At 35.7% G+C, this 15,622-nt stretch overlaps 1 protein-coding gene across 1 annotated transcript; it reads right to left on the bottom strand.

The window, feature by feature from the left end:
- Window positions 1-4,770: 4,770 nt before the first annotated feature.
- Window positions 4,771-6,121, bottom strand: LOC120281633 (E3 ubiquitin-protein ligase RING1-like). The gene has a single exon (XM_039288322.1). The coding sequence runs from the start codon at window positions 6,035-6,037 to the stop codon at window positions 5,036-5,038; it is 1,002 nt and encodes a 333-aa protein (XP_039144256.1). The 5' UTR covers window positions 6,038-6,121; the 3' UTR covers window positions 4,771-5,035.
- Between the last annotated feature and the right edge of the window lie 9,501 nt (window positions 6,122-15,622).

The raw sequence follows: 15,622 nt of genomic DNA on the forward strand, positions 1-15,622 counted from the left end.
AGTTTTTTGGCTCTCTGGAACTGGAAGTCATAAGATGATGATTAAAAGTAAAAGCTTGATTGATGCTTGACGGTGTTGGTATTGTACTGGATTCAATGGACAGGAAATAAGAAAACAATTTAGCAACAACACCAAAGAAGAACAGTAGTTCTTGTGACTCATTTGTCCGAAAAAAGGAACTGATAATTGATCTAAGAAATAGCTTCAGAAGGCCCCATTTTTTTATGCATAAGTGGACCCTGCAGAATGAACAGAATAAGAAATCAGAAAACTCAGTAATTCCCAGAATGAACTAAAGTTAAAATGTATCTTCTAAAGTTAAAAGGAATCTTTCATCCATCTCATTATTTATCAGTAATAAATAAAGAACAAAGTAAAATAACATTTGCTGCAAATTTGAGAGTAATTGTTTGGATTTTGTTGGCATGATTGTTTCCAGAAAGCAAATACTTTGATCTTGTGGACCTGCAAGACATAAAGAAAAAGTGAATAATAACTTTGACAGAAACCAACCTGTTAAATCATATTAGACTGTTCAGAGAATAAACAGAGGATGATGAGCAGAAGACAAGACTGAAGTGGAGACAGCATCTTTTAACAGCCTGTTATAAATTGTAACTCAAGGCTTAATTCATGGTCCCCTATAAACAAAACAAAACTAATAAAACAAAGTTGCCTATAGGGAAAAAAAAAGTCAAACTTGATTGCAATGTCTGATGTAATTTAATGTGTGAATGCACAATCACTTGGGTCCGCCGAATAATCCTGGGAAAAGCAAAACTAGCAAAATATACAGAGAATTTTTGAGATACTGTTATGAGAGAAGATGGTTGTTCATATTTGAGACAAAGAATGAAAAGAAAATGCTCTTCCAATCAATGTTGGATAATGATTGATCAACTAAAACTTGTTGATTAATTGTGCAACTACCTTTTTGTTTGTCTAACTTAATTTGCCGACATTCTGAGGGAATGATTCTGTGACTAACAATTAATGTGAGTTGCTTGTAATAGATATCTAGTAGCAAATAACTAGAAATAATTAAGCACTCACTAAATTTATGAAGTTGGTGAATCAACGACCAAACTGGTTGCAGAAATAAATGGAGTCGGTGAATCAAAGGATGGTTTCGTTTTGATCCTGTTGGGATGGTGTTACAGGGGAATCCACTGACCAAAAGGAGAACCAAAGTGCATTATAAAAGTCTAGTGCTTCAGGAAATGACAATGAGTAAGGGGAGAAAGTTAGCAACCTTTCTGATTTTATATCAGTTCCATTTTCACTTATTTTCTGTCTTTGCTGTTTGCATCTATAACTTCTACTCATTAGAAGCAATCATATCTCAAACAAGAAGTTGGTTATGCTGAATCTCTTCAACAGAAATTATAAGAAGCGAAAAGTAAGGAATAGGATCATTTTCTAGTGAAACATTGCATTAATTAGCATCTCATTGCACCAAGTGAAACAGAATCAGTATAATTTTCATATGCATTAACTTATACATAAGTAGATGTTTGTATTAGTTTCAAGTTCAGATAAACAATAATTCTAGAAATTATACAATGTTATAGTCTCAGACAACCTGCAGAAACAATCACTATTTCAGTGAACTAAAAAAAAACCAAAAAACCAATCATTAACAGAACATTACAACATTTAATTTTAGAATCTGCTGCTTTTATGCTCATATGAGTAATAGCACTAGTTGTCTTGCAATCAGATGAAGAATCTCATGTTTGATACAAAGATTTTTCACATTTACAATTGCTGAAGCAATTTCCAAGAAAGCAACATTTGCAGTAAAGATGTATGCTTTTTAACTCAATTGGATGGTACTATTACGGAAAGAAGAGCATCATTTCATTATTTTAAAGTCAATCAAACAATTGATTAAATTAATGTTGTGTGCATGTACAATTTAGTCAAGAAACTGCACAACACCCGCTGTGATATGGCACTTATGTGGATTTAAATTAAAGCATGTAAGAATCAATCGTTGAACATGAAAATAACAGACATTTTAAAATTACATTTGAAAGGGAAAAAAAAAATTGCATGACAGCTATTCGTTTGAATGCTTCAATGCATGTCTTAACAAGAACAATGACAATTTCTTCCTAAATTAATATATATGCTGTATAACATTAAGTAATTAAAAGAAACTGATGGCTAATCCTTAATAAACATGAGAACTAAACATACAATGAGCTTCCAACAAGTTGCAATAAAAAACAATTACATTTAACTTGATTGAAGTTCATAATTGAATGTATTTTCCATATGATTGTTACTTATCACTGTGCAAATGATTTAAGCTATACCGAAAGATGTAGTCTCTAGTTTGGCAGCCAAAAATAGCATTAATACCACAATCTATGATCCATGACAATCACAAATATATATATATATACATATATATATGGGGAAAAGTTGTTTCAGTTGAGATCACCTCTATGTATATGTTCTCTTTTTGCACATTTGGTCTTCAATTTAACCTTTTGAAATAACCAACTTGAATAAACTCAACCCTAACTCATTCTCTTAAGTTCTGTAAATCACAAGGTTGGAAAGGAACACATTTTCTAACCATTAAGAGGGACATGCATGCTAGCATTTTATAACTAATGATAAAGCCAAACATACAATTTACACATTGGTATGCATACAAGATGGCATTTGCAAACAAATATGGAGCATCCAATGATGTTTATGTCACACTCTTTCAGACCCTCTACTTGTCAAAAATAGTATATTTGGATGGATGCTCAGGTATGAATTCTGAATTCTAAGCATTAAAGAAAATATATATTTAACCCAGATACGTAATCAACAGAGGCATTCAATTCATGCATCAGCAAACATTATTGGCATAACAAATTCATACACGGAGATTGCATGATGATTGCAGATTCAAAGAAAGCAGGCTTTTTCACAAGTTTGATTCTATATATGTAAGTGGATAAGAAAGTAAAGTGAACCTTCACAATGTAAACTAGATGGCCCCATGTACCACCAAACAATTCAATATATACACACACATATATTACCTGTCACACATCCGGAAAAAGAAAGCAATAACTAAAGCAAGCAATAGATAAAAAAGAAAACTCTAAAATCCGAAATGTTTCTCTAGGGTAATAGTAAATAGGATGCTTCATTGCTGCTAACAAAGTAGAGAGAGCGGGCAGCAGTAAATATATATGGTACCCATGTTTAAGAGCAGAACATGATAGCAAAAGCAACCAGCTTATTGCAAAAGGAAACTATGTTGGCACCAAAGGTAAAAACAATTTCACATTTTAATTCACATGGTTTAATGAAGCCAATGTGTCTGGGAGTAATTACAAGTTCCAATTGCACAGATAGTAAACCTTCCATGGGAAAAAAAGGAGTTAATATTAGAGTTTGTATCAAGGTCACGTTAATGGCTCCAATAGTGACAAATTACAAACCATAAGCTGATTCGCTTCAATGAAGGACAAGACACTATGCTACTAATTCTTCGTGAACATGAGATCACAACTTGCAACCCGTAAACCAATATTGTTTGAAAACACATTAAAAGATCACTTGTTTAATTTCCTACAGAAAGCTAGAGGAATCACCCTGCAACAATGCAAGTTAGAGACAATTAATATACCACAATGAGCATCAACTAACTGGTAAGGCAAATTAGATGGTCCACAACATGCATGGATGACAACACTACCTATTTTGCATCAGTAAGATCAGACACGCTCTCGAAGACAACACACACACTTCATGGATTTATCATTCATACTGCCAACTATAACTTTTAAAGCAATAAGGGTAAGAAAATGAACTGCTGACTATAAACACCAACTCTTAGATGGATCAGACATAAAACACCATATTAATCACCACTAATTCCAATCGATTAATTTACTCACACCTTCATTGGTTTTTTTTTTCCAGCCAGGGTCAAGAGATATCACCAATAAACAAGAATCTATTCATTCTGATCAGTTCTAACAAAATGAATACTTCACCAAACATTTATAAATAAAATGAACTTGCACACAGAAATAAGAAACACATATTTCTCAAATAAACCAAAATTGAATCCAAAAACAACATTTACTATATGAAACATTTATATAGAAAAAGATTATATGTATTTGCCCCATATCATTATGCTAATTGAGGAAGTATGAACAATAACAGTATACAAAGCGTGCTTAGTGGCCATTCATAATATTTATTAAATCAACCAGGAACCAATACACAAAAGTTCAAATTGAATTTCAGTATTTACTATATCATCTCAACTGCACCACATGCACCAGATTTCCAGAAAACATATATTCATTTTCAGAAGATTTAATCCCTAGAAGACCTGCGCAAAGGAATATTCTACACCCCCCATCCAAATAAGTAAATAGCAAGAAAATAGCATAGGGAGCATCAACAAACCAAAATCTTAAAATGGTTCCAAAGTGACAGCAAGGATTATTGTTCCACTTTTATTCCAAAAACACTTGTAATCATCAAATGATGCCATCCGCTTTAAAGAAATCCAATTTTCACCGGCATTACTCATTCTAGCCTTAAATATTGCTCATAAACAGAACCCAGTTTGCTCAGATTATATGAAATTTGTAAAGCAACTGCAGTTCATAACAATCATCCACCAACAAATGCGCCATAAATATACAAACTAAAAAATAAAGCAAGAAGATAACTTTTTCTCCATTTATCAAGCAAGGAACAACAATCACCATATTAAACAAGAAACCAAAAGTAGCAAGAGAAGTAAACTCACATATCTTCAGATGCTATGAACTTCTTTATTGATCAAAGTGTAAAATACATACAAATGTTCAGAACATAGGATCAGTTATCCATGTACCAGAAACTGTATGCATATAAATAAAGCTCAAAACTGCATTTTTTTTTTCTTTTCTTCAAGATCATATGCTTTAAGGTTTAGTCATCACTCTTATAAAGGAAAGATCACATTTTTACCTTCCCTCCAAGCTATACTTCGCACACAAAGAGCAGTTGATGTCCACAATCACAAAGGGAGAACAGTGGTAGGCGTAAACTTCCCTCTTGACAGATTGAACCATCTTCCACTGCTTGACAGAGACCTTGCCATCCTCGTCCTCCCCTTCTTCACAATTTCCATTTTCAAGTCACTCCCCTGCTTTCCCCTCTTCTTGATATTGGTCACTTCCTCAAAGTTATCATCTTTCTTCTGTTCAGGCTCACCTCTGAGCAGCAAAGCACCCAGGGACGAAGCATCCATGGAAACAGACCTCCTAACCGGTTGCCAATCCTCCGGAACCCTAGTTTCAGAGCTCGATCCCTGAGAACAAGATTCGATTGCGATCTCAATCATCTCTTCTCCATCTTCTTCCCCAATTGCCACCGTCCTTTCACCATCCACGCTCTCTGAACTATCCCCAAGGCTCAATTCCAACCCCGTAGATTCAGAAGCAGGGACGTCCTTAGAGGCGACGATAGGAGCACGGCAGAGTGGGCAGGAGACGCGGGATCGGAGCCAGGTATCGATGCAAGGGATATGGAAAGCGTGGGAGCACTTAGGGAGAAGGCGGAGATCCTCGCCATCACGGAACTCAGTGAGGCAGACGGCACAGTCTGAGCCATCAATCAAGCCATCGGCGGGCTTGAACTGGACGATGGAGATGGAGGCGATGGTGGCGGCGTCAAGGCCAACGGTTCGGATGTGCCAGACGTGATGGTCGATGGGATCGGCGACGGGGGAAGGTGGGCCATCGGAGGGAGGTAAAGGTGTGGTGAGGCGGAGGCGGCGGCGGCGGTGGAGAGTGAGGAAGATGGCGGTGAATATCAGGAAGGCAGCGCCGAGAAGGGAGCAGCCGGCGATGAGGAAGTTGGTGAGGTGGTGGTTGGGGTGGGAGACTTCGATGGGGATCGACTCCGGCGGGGGTTCCGGCGGAGGAGGACAGTGATAGAGGAAGCAATAGTAGATATCATCGTACGGTGGAGAAACTTCGGAGGAGTTGGGGTGGAGGATCCGACGGCGGAGAGCCATCGGAGTGGGTGGATGGATGGGGGAGGAGGTGGAGAAAAAAAAAAAGGAAACAAGAGTGTGAATGAAGACTTTTTTTTTTTGTGTTTTTTTGGGGAAGATGGAGGGAAGCTTAAAGAAGAAGTCTTTGATTTTATTCCTTTTTTTTTTTTATGAAAAAGACCCTGGAATGATTTTGTTTTCCAAAAATACCCTTTTGGTTGGTTTAACTGTTGAGAGTGAATTTCCATATTTAATTTTTTTATATATATATATATATATATATATATATATATATATATATAACATGTTTCTTTTAATTATTTGGAAATGAAATTGTCGAACTCAATGGATAAAGTATTCGCTCGCATATAAAATATCTTGTATTCAAATTTTATTTAATACAACTAAATATTTACAGGTGGTGAAACATCATTTGTGCACAAAGTGTCATAAAATTCTTAATGTGAGAGTGGATTTGTGATTTAAGATTGTGTTACCGAATGAGAGGTGGACCGTCAAATGTTCAATCAAGGTGACAAGGTGACATAAGTTTTTTTTTTTGTGAGAACGGATTTAAAATTTAATCCTGTGTTATCGAGTGAAAAGTGGACCATCAGATGTTCAAATTTTTGGCCAATGAGCAAGTTTTTGACTGTTGTATTTATCACATTTATAAAAATAATGGTGAAAATAAAAAGAAATTTAAGGCTAAATTTAAAATATTAATATAATTTTGTTTTGAAAATTCAAAATGAATTTCTTACTATTAAAATATATTTTTTTAGAAAAATATTTTTATGTGGAATATTTTAATAGTTATATTATTATATTTTTTTTTGAAGTAATAGTTACAACAATTTTAGATTTATAACTCTACATTCATTTTTTATTAAAAAAGAATTTCCGAAGTGGGAAAATAAAAATAATGAACTTTGTATTGTATAAGTACAAGACAATACTTAAAAATGCATTATTTATAATAAGATAAGATAAGATAAAAAGGAATAAAGAAAATTAAAGTCCAGTCAATTGATTTGCACTACAAAACCAACCGTTCAATGAAGCTTCTTCCGGTGGCAAACATGTCATTTCGTACTTTAGAGATATGGTTTCCAAATTTTATGTTTTATAAGGGTGTTCATGAAAAACAACACTTTATTGGGCTTAAATGCAAAGTTTATTCAATTAGTCAATGCAAGTGAGCTACGTCCATGCCTATCAAAGAAACTTTTTTGACAAAATTAAATTAAAAAAAAAAAGTAGGCAAACCACTTGGTATATTATATATTAAAAAATAAATTAAAATATCTCAAATTTTCAAATATTCATTTTTAAAATTTTAAGTTTTTGGATTTTTTTTTTCTATTAAAAAGCACTTTAATTATCATAATGGCCAAAAATAATTTAAAATATTTTTGTTTTTGTTCGTTTTGGTCCTCTGGTTTTTAAAATATAAAAACATTCATTTTACCATGATGTATATAACTTTATTCAAAGGGTCAATGTATTAGCTAGCTGTCATATTAAATAAAAAAAAGAAAATCAAAATGAATAAATTTACCTAATGCCAATATAAACAAAATTTATTTAGTCTAATTTTATTTATTAAAAGGCCAAAATCAACAATGATTAAAATTTTAGAAACTATCAAAAAAAAAAAAAAGTTTATAAACAAGTGGTATTTGATCTCACTACAAAAAGTATTAATGTGAGACATTCAAAAAATCTAGAGTTCAAGTCCCGTTAAATATAATGTTCGTGATTATGCGTTACAAGATGAAGGTATATGAGTTGAACGTTCGTTACAAGATGAAAGTGTATGGGTTGAATGTTCAATCCCAGTCTATATGCACACCCTCTTCACAACACTTTAGGAATGTCAGTGAGGTGGGGAATCCCCGTTCCCCGCGGGGCCCCACCCCGACGGGGCGGGGATTCCCCGAAACGGCGGGGATTCCCCGAAACATCCCCTCGCGGGGCGGGGAGCGGGGAAACATTCCTCCCCGCCTAGCGGGGCGGGGCGGGGCGGGGGCGGGGAATGGTCTCCCTGATGGGAATTAAGCAACAATCTCAATAGATTGTAAACAAATAAACAATCCCCAAGCTTGCTAGATGAAGGAGAGCAACCTAACAAGACCAAAATTGCAATCACACAAGACACCAAATTTTAAGTGGAAAACCCTTAAATCAAGGGTGAAAAACCACGGGTCAATCTTGACCAATCCAAGCTCCACTATGATCAAATTCAGGATACAAGAGAGTCTCAAGAATGAGCATAAATAAAAATACAACTTGACCAAAACAGTAGCTAAAACAAGCTATATTGGAAACAAAAATAATATTCTGTAGCTTCTGTTCTGACCCACATATCTTGAGCTAGGAGAAGCCAAATCACAAACCGTCTGGTGGAAATCAAGCTCTGCAAGTCCCGAACATGCCCACCAAATTTGAGCTCAATCGGACATCGTTTGACCCTCCAAACACCAGCTTGAATTTGCTGCTCCTGTCAAATCTGAACTCTGCGAAAATCTGCCATTTTTATCTTTGCGGCGGCTATCTCCCCAGATTTTTCACTCTCTTAACCCTAATATGATGGAAAACACTTAATAAAGTGAACCCTAATGGGCTTGGACCATTTGGGCTTTTCTCCACATAGGACGGGAGCCCAATACCCAACATATCTCCCCCTCACGACTATGTGGAGGTGACCGCCATCCCGGCGATCATACGGCAAACCTCAAACTTCCCTCTTGGCAAAGTCTTTGTCAACATGTCAGCACCATTGTCATCTGTATGAACTTTAGCCAACTCCAACAACTTCGCATCCAATGCATCTCGTATCCAATGATACCTCACATCAATGTGTTTTGAGCGAGAATGAAAGGTTTGATTCTTGGCAAGATAAACTGCACTTTGACTATCACAATATAAGACGTATCTCTCTTGTGTACAGCCAAGCTCAAGCAAGAACTTTTTAAGCCAAAGCAATTCCTTACAGGCTTCTGTGATGGCAATGAACTCTGCCTCAATTGTAGACAATGCAACACACTTTTGCAATCTAGACTGCCAGGCCATAACTCCCCCTGCAAACTTGATCAAATACCCTGAAGTGGACTTTCTAGAATCAACGTCTCCGACCATATCGAATCATGATAACCCGACAAGCACAAGATTCTCACCACCAAAACAAAGATTCAAGTCCGAAGTTCCCTTAAGATACCTCATAATCCATTTCACTCGCATTCCAATGCTCTCTACCGGATTTGAGAGAAATGCGCTAACATTGCTAACAGATAAGCAATGTCGGTCTAGTACACACCATGGCATACATTAAACTCCCAACAGCGAGATGCATAAGGAACACTTTCCATGTCAACCTTCTCGGTCTCGGTTGAAGGACTCGACTAACACTCGGTTTGAAATGTGCGACTAGAGGAGTGCTTACTGAGACTTAGAGCGTTTCCATGTTGAACCTCTCCAAGACTTTCTCAATATATTTCTTTTTGAGACATCCAAAGCTTCTTCTCTTTTCTATCACGCACAATACTAATACCCAATATCCGCTTTGTCGATCCCAAATCTTTCATAGCAAAATGAGTTCGTTTGAGTTACTTCTTTAACTCGTCAATTTTAGAAAAAAATCTTTTCCCAACAATAAGTATGTCATCAACATACTAATAGCAAGATAATAAAATCACCATCAGCAAACTTGCTCACAAAGACACAATGATCAGAAGTAGTCTTTTTATAGCCTTGCTCAATCATAACCGATTCAAACTTCTTATACCATTGTCGTGGAGCTTGTTTCAAGCCATACAAAACTCTTTTTTTCAACGAGACACATGATTTTTCTTTGCCTTGCACCCTGAAACCCTCAGGTTGTTCCATATAAATTTCCTCCTCCAAATTACCATGGACAAATGCAGTTTTGACATCCATTTGCTCAACTTCCAAATCAAGAGTTGCAGCTAAACCCAACACAGTTCTAATAGATGTCATTTTCACAACAGGGTGAAAAAAAATCTCATCAAAGTCGATCCCCTTTCTTTGACTAAAACCTTTCACCACCAATCTAGCTTTTATATCTAGGAGATGCTTTGAATTTCCTTCATATTTCACCCCTAGTAAATCCATCTATTCTTTAAGACCCTTTTGCCTTTAGGCAACTTGACTATATCAAATGTATGATTGTCATCTAAGGATTTCATTTCATCTTCCATTGCATGAATCCATTTCTGTTTTTCTTCACTTTCTATGGCCTCTTTATAATTCTCTGGTTCTCCCGCATCAGTCAAGGTCACATACTCATCAGATGGATATCTGGTGGACACATGTCTCTCTCTGTTAGACCTTCTAAGTGGAACTTGAGGTGGATCTTCAGGTTCATCTTCATGTTACTCAGGTTGTATCTGCACATCCATTCTTGGAACATCTAATTCATCTCCAAGCTGCTGATCATCATTCTGAACATCAATATCAACTGCCTCTAGATTTGGTGTAACATGAACTGGCTCTGCATTAATTAACTCATAAGTCTTCAAGGGATCTTTCTGCTCCACCTTATCAATGTCATCAAGCATTTGGTTTTCCATGAATACCACATCACGGCTTCTAACCAGCTTCTTCTTCACTGGATCATACAGTCTATACCCAAACTCATCATTATGACCATAACCCACGAAGATACATTGTCTAGTCTTCTCATCAAGCTTAGACCTCTCATCTTTTGGAATATAAACAAATGCTTTACAACCAAAAGCTCTTAAGTGGTCATAGGAAATATCCTTTCCAAACCATACTTTATCTGGCACATCACCTTTCAAGGCGACAACAGGACTAAGATTGATCACATGTGCTGCTGCACACAATGCCTCACCCCAAAACATTTGAGGTAACTTTGCTTCTGAAAGCATGCATCTAACTCTTTCCATCAATGTTCTGTTCATTCTCTCTGCCGCACCATTAAAAGTCGAGGAGTTTTTGGGAGGTGTCTTCTCATGTCTGATTCCGTGTTGTCTACAGTATTCATCAAAAGATCCACAATACTCACCACCATTATCACTCCCCGATACATTTGAGCTTCTTACAGATCGTCTTTCAACCAAGGCATGGTATTCTCTGAATTTTTCAAGCACCTGATCTTTGGTCTTCAAAGCATAGACCCAAAGTTTCCTGGAATGATCATCAATGAATGTCAGAAAGTATAAGGCACCACCATAAGATTTTACCTTTAAAGGTCCACAAACATCTGAATGTACTAACTCAAGCAACTCTGACTTCCTTGAAGAGGGATGCTTCTTAAAGGATACCCTATTTTGTTTTCCTGCCATACAGTGAGAACATCTCTCTAACTCTGCATTCTTCAATCCTGGAAGCACATTCTTTTTAGCCAAGCTAGACAGTCCTTTTTCACTAATATGACCAAGTCTTCTGTGCCACAAGTAAGATGCCTCCATATCTACTGCATTCACATCATCACTAGGAACAACACCTTTCAACCAATACAACTTAGAATCTTTATTTCCACGGGCTACAACCATGTTTCCTTTGGTAAGTTTCCATTTTCCACCACCAAAGCAGTTGTCATATCCGTCATCATCAAGTCTGCCAACTGAAATAAGATTCAAGCGAACATCAGGAGCATACCTTACATCTTTTAGAAGTAGCTTCATACCCATGGTAGTTTGCAGACACATCTCAAATACCGACCACCTTTGATGCCACTCGTTACCCATCTTCAATGAGCCAAAAATCTCCGGATTTGAAAGATGTGAAGAATTCCTTCCTTGGCGTCACATGCAAAGTAGCACCACTATCCACAACCCGAGCTTTAACTCATCGGATACAATGTTGATTATATCGGGCCTCGAGTAGTAAAGACCAAATCATCGAGTAGCGGCAGATCATGTAATCACCATCTTGATCCTTCTTCTCCTGCTTGCCCTTTCCCTTGTTTTCTCGCTTCCATTTGAAACAATTCCTTTTTATGTGCCCCATTTTGTGACAATAATGGCACTCAACATCCTTATGATCTGGACTTGGACTTGCTTACGCTTTTTATCTCTACCTTTCGATTTCTATGAAGATTTCTCCCCGATCTTCATGAAGCGTGAACCTCTCGGGTTGAGAAGAAGAACCTTGAGCCTTCTTTCTCATCTCCTCATTAAGAGTACTACTCTTAACTGACTCTAGAGACACCACACCACCTGGAGCAGAATTTATTATTGAGACCCAAAATGTCTCCCATGTATCCCGGTAGTGTGTTCAATGACCAAAGTCCAAGAATTTCATCCTCAAATTTAATACTCATCCCCGACAACCCGATCAGAAGCCCCCGAAAAAAACATTCAAGTGATCCGATATGGAGTTCCCTCTTTATATCTCAAATTCATCATGGAATTCAACAAATACGACTTGTTGTTTCCGACTTTGAAGCATACAAAGACTCAATCTTCTCCCACAATTTTTGGCTTCGGTCTCATTAGCAATATGATTGTAAACATTATCATCAACATATTGCCGAATAAACCCACTAAACTTGTTGATGTGCAAAATGCCCATTCTTCATCGATTTTTGAATCCGGCTTCTTGCATGACAAACACGGTAAGTGCATATTTTTGACAAACAACAAATCTTTCATTTTCCCTTTCCAAAGATGATAATTGCTTCCATTCAAACTAATCATCCTGTTTGTATTTGCCTCCATCATTCAAGCAAGAAAACCACTATGATCACAAAGATTGAGAACCTGGCTCTGATACCACTCTGATGGGAATTAAGCAATAATCTCAATAGATTATAAACAAATAAACAATCCCCAAGCTTGCTAGATGAAGGAGAGCAACCTAACAAGACCAAAATTGCAATCACACAATACACCAAATTTTACGTGAAAAACCCTTAAATCAAGGGTGAAAAACCACGGGTCAATCTTGACCAATCCAAGCTCCACTATGATCAAATTCAGGGTACAAGAGAGTCTCAAGAATGAGCATAAATAAAAAAATACAACTTGACCAAAACAATAGCTAAAAACAAGCTATATTGGAAACAAAAATAATATTCGTAGCTTACTGTTCGACCCACATATCTTGAGCTAGGAGAAGCCAAATCACAAAACCGTACTGGGTGGAAATCAAGCTCTCGCAAGTCCCGAACATGCCCACCAAATTTCAGCTCAATCGGACATCGTTTGACCCTCCAAACACCAGCTTGAATTTGCTAGCTCTGTCAAATCCGAACCCTGCGAAAATCTGCCGTTTTTATCTTTGCGTGGCTATCTCCCCGGATTTTTTTCACTCTCTTAACCCTAATATGATGGAAAACACTTAATAAAGTGAACCCTAATGGGCTTGGACCATTTGGGCTTTTCTCCACATAGGACGAGAGCCCAATACCCAACACTCCCCGCCCCACGGGGATCCCCACCCCGCTCCCCGTGGGGAACCTCGTGGGGAATCTCCGTGCCCCGCGGATTTTTCCCCTCGGGGAATTTTAACCGGGGAATCCCCGCCCCGTGGAGAGCGGGATTGGGGACGGGGATCCCATTCCCCACCCCGCCCCAACAACACTTATTGCTTTTGTAAAATAAATAAATAAATAAATAATTATTAAAAACTTCCCGTGTCTAAGAAAAAAAATCTATAATAAGGGTTTAAATTCCATTTATTTGAGTTTGCTCATATAAAAGGTATTATTATCTCCGTAAAACCTCATAGTTTATTATTATTAATAATAAATAAATTATTTGTACCTAGTCTTTCTGGATGGTCATGTAAGTATTATACTATTATTATGAGAACTTATATTGGCAATATAGATAAATAAATTTGAGAAGGGAATCAACTAATATTTAGAAAATTAATTGTACTTACTTTTTATTTTTATTTTCTTTTAAGTTTAGAAACTAACGAAGTAATTTAAAATTTTTTGAATTATTTAATTTAATATATAAAATAAATAAATTAAATTTATGTAATGGAGATTTTTTTTATAAGGTAGATAAGCCACTATCAGCAAAAGTGTGTGACCAGAAAATCTCTGATAAGGAGCCAGATTTTACCAACTAATGAAGATACTCTTGGTTGCTAGATCTTTCATTATTTTTATATTTTTATTTTTATATATTTTTTTTAAAAATAAATTCCATTAAGCATTTTGTATGTGTGTGTGTGTGTTGGATTTAGGAAATATTCACTTGAAAAATTACATAACAAATACATAGCCAGTGAGAAAACCTCATGGATGATGATGGATGTAATTATGTAAGCCTTCTTCGGGGCACTTTAGTCTTGAATGTCGACTTCCACGAACTTACCTGATTTTCTGGAAGTTCTGTAGGTTTTGTAAGCCCACTTTTTTTCCATAGAAAATTAAAAGTCATACAATTAATTAAAAGATGGTGACACAAGAATTTGCATTCACTAATTTTTTTTTTGTCAAAATATCAAAATAGTCTCTCTATTTTGTGTTTTCCGTCTTTTTAGTCCCTCTAATATAAAATCTGTTTATTTAGTCCTCGTATTTTCACATTTTTGTCTTTTTGGTCTCTCTAATTGACGGATCTGTCCTTTTGGTCCTTCCAGTTGATGAATTAGAGGGACCAAAAAAGATTAAAATGTGTAAATACGAGGACCAAAAGGAGGATTTTACAACTAAAAGACAAAAATGTGTAAATACAAGGACCAAAAGAAAAATAGAGGCACCATTTTGATATTTATTTTTTTAAAAGATGATAAGCACTTGTTTTTATATCGCCTGAGTGTGGGCTGAGACATCACTAGTGAGTTAATTCCTCTAATGAAGATTCAAACCCTCATCACTCCACATGCCATAAGAAAGATTTATTTTTAATATGGTTAACCATTTGAATCAAGTGGGTTTGGCTGCATTCAGCATTCTTAGCTTGAGGGATCACTATCTGTTGTTTTATTTATATTCTTTTTTAATTTTCTTTCAATTTTTAATTTAATTTAATTTAATTTAATTTTTTACAATGTTTTGAAAAGCAATAGATCAAATCTTCAAGTATGACATTAATAACACTACCACTCACTTATTACAACGGTAGTTATCATTTGTTCAATTCAAACAAGTAATTAAACCATAAGACTTATATATTAAAAATTAATTAGAATACAACGACACACTTAAATATGTCATATCATAAAATCAACATATAACATTTAATATATCACATTAGTTAAACAATTAATCAATAGCGGAAACAGTATCACTTATCTTATATCATATTAAATTAAACTAGACAAACTAAAAGACTAAGATTTGTACATGAAAAAATTAAAAAATTCTTCCAAATTTCCAATCTAGTCCTGTATCTCCTAGGGTTATGTATTTTCGAGAATATTATATTAGGAGCTATAGTGCTGGTCTACATGTAATTTTTTCAATCCAAGGATCAACTCCATTTTAAAAGTATATCATTATTTTAAATATTTAAGATTCAAATGATAATGTCATATATATATATATATATATACCACTATACTAATTTAAATATGTTTAATTTTAAATTACCACGAAGGTAATTTAAAACTGAATTAAATTTAAATTAACATTATAAAGTTAATTTTCACTTCTCTTAT

This window comes from Dioscorea cayenensis, chromosome 18, assembly GCF_009730915.1.
Source record: "Dioscorea cayenensis subsp. rotundata cultivar TDr96_F1 chromosome 18, TDr96_F1_v2_PseudoChromosome.rev07_lg8_w22 25.fasta, whole genome shotgun sequence".
In the NCBI taxonomy this organism is placed as follows: Eukaryota; Viridiplantae; Streptophyta; class Magnoliopsida; order Dioscoreales; family Dioscoreaceae; genus Dioscorea; species Dioscorea cayenensis.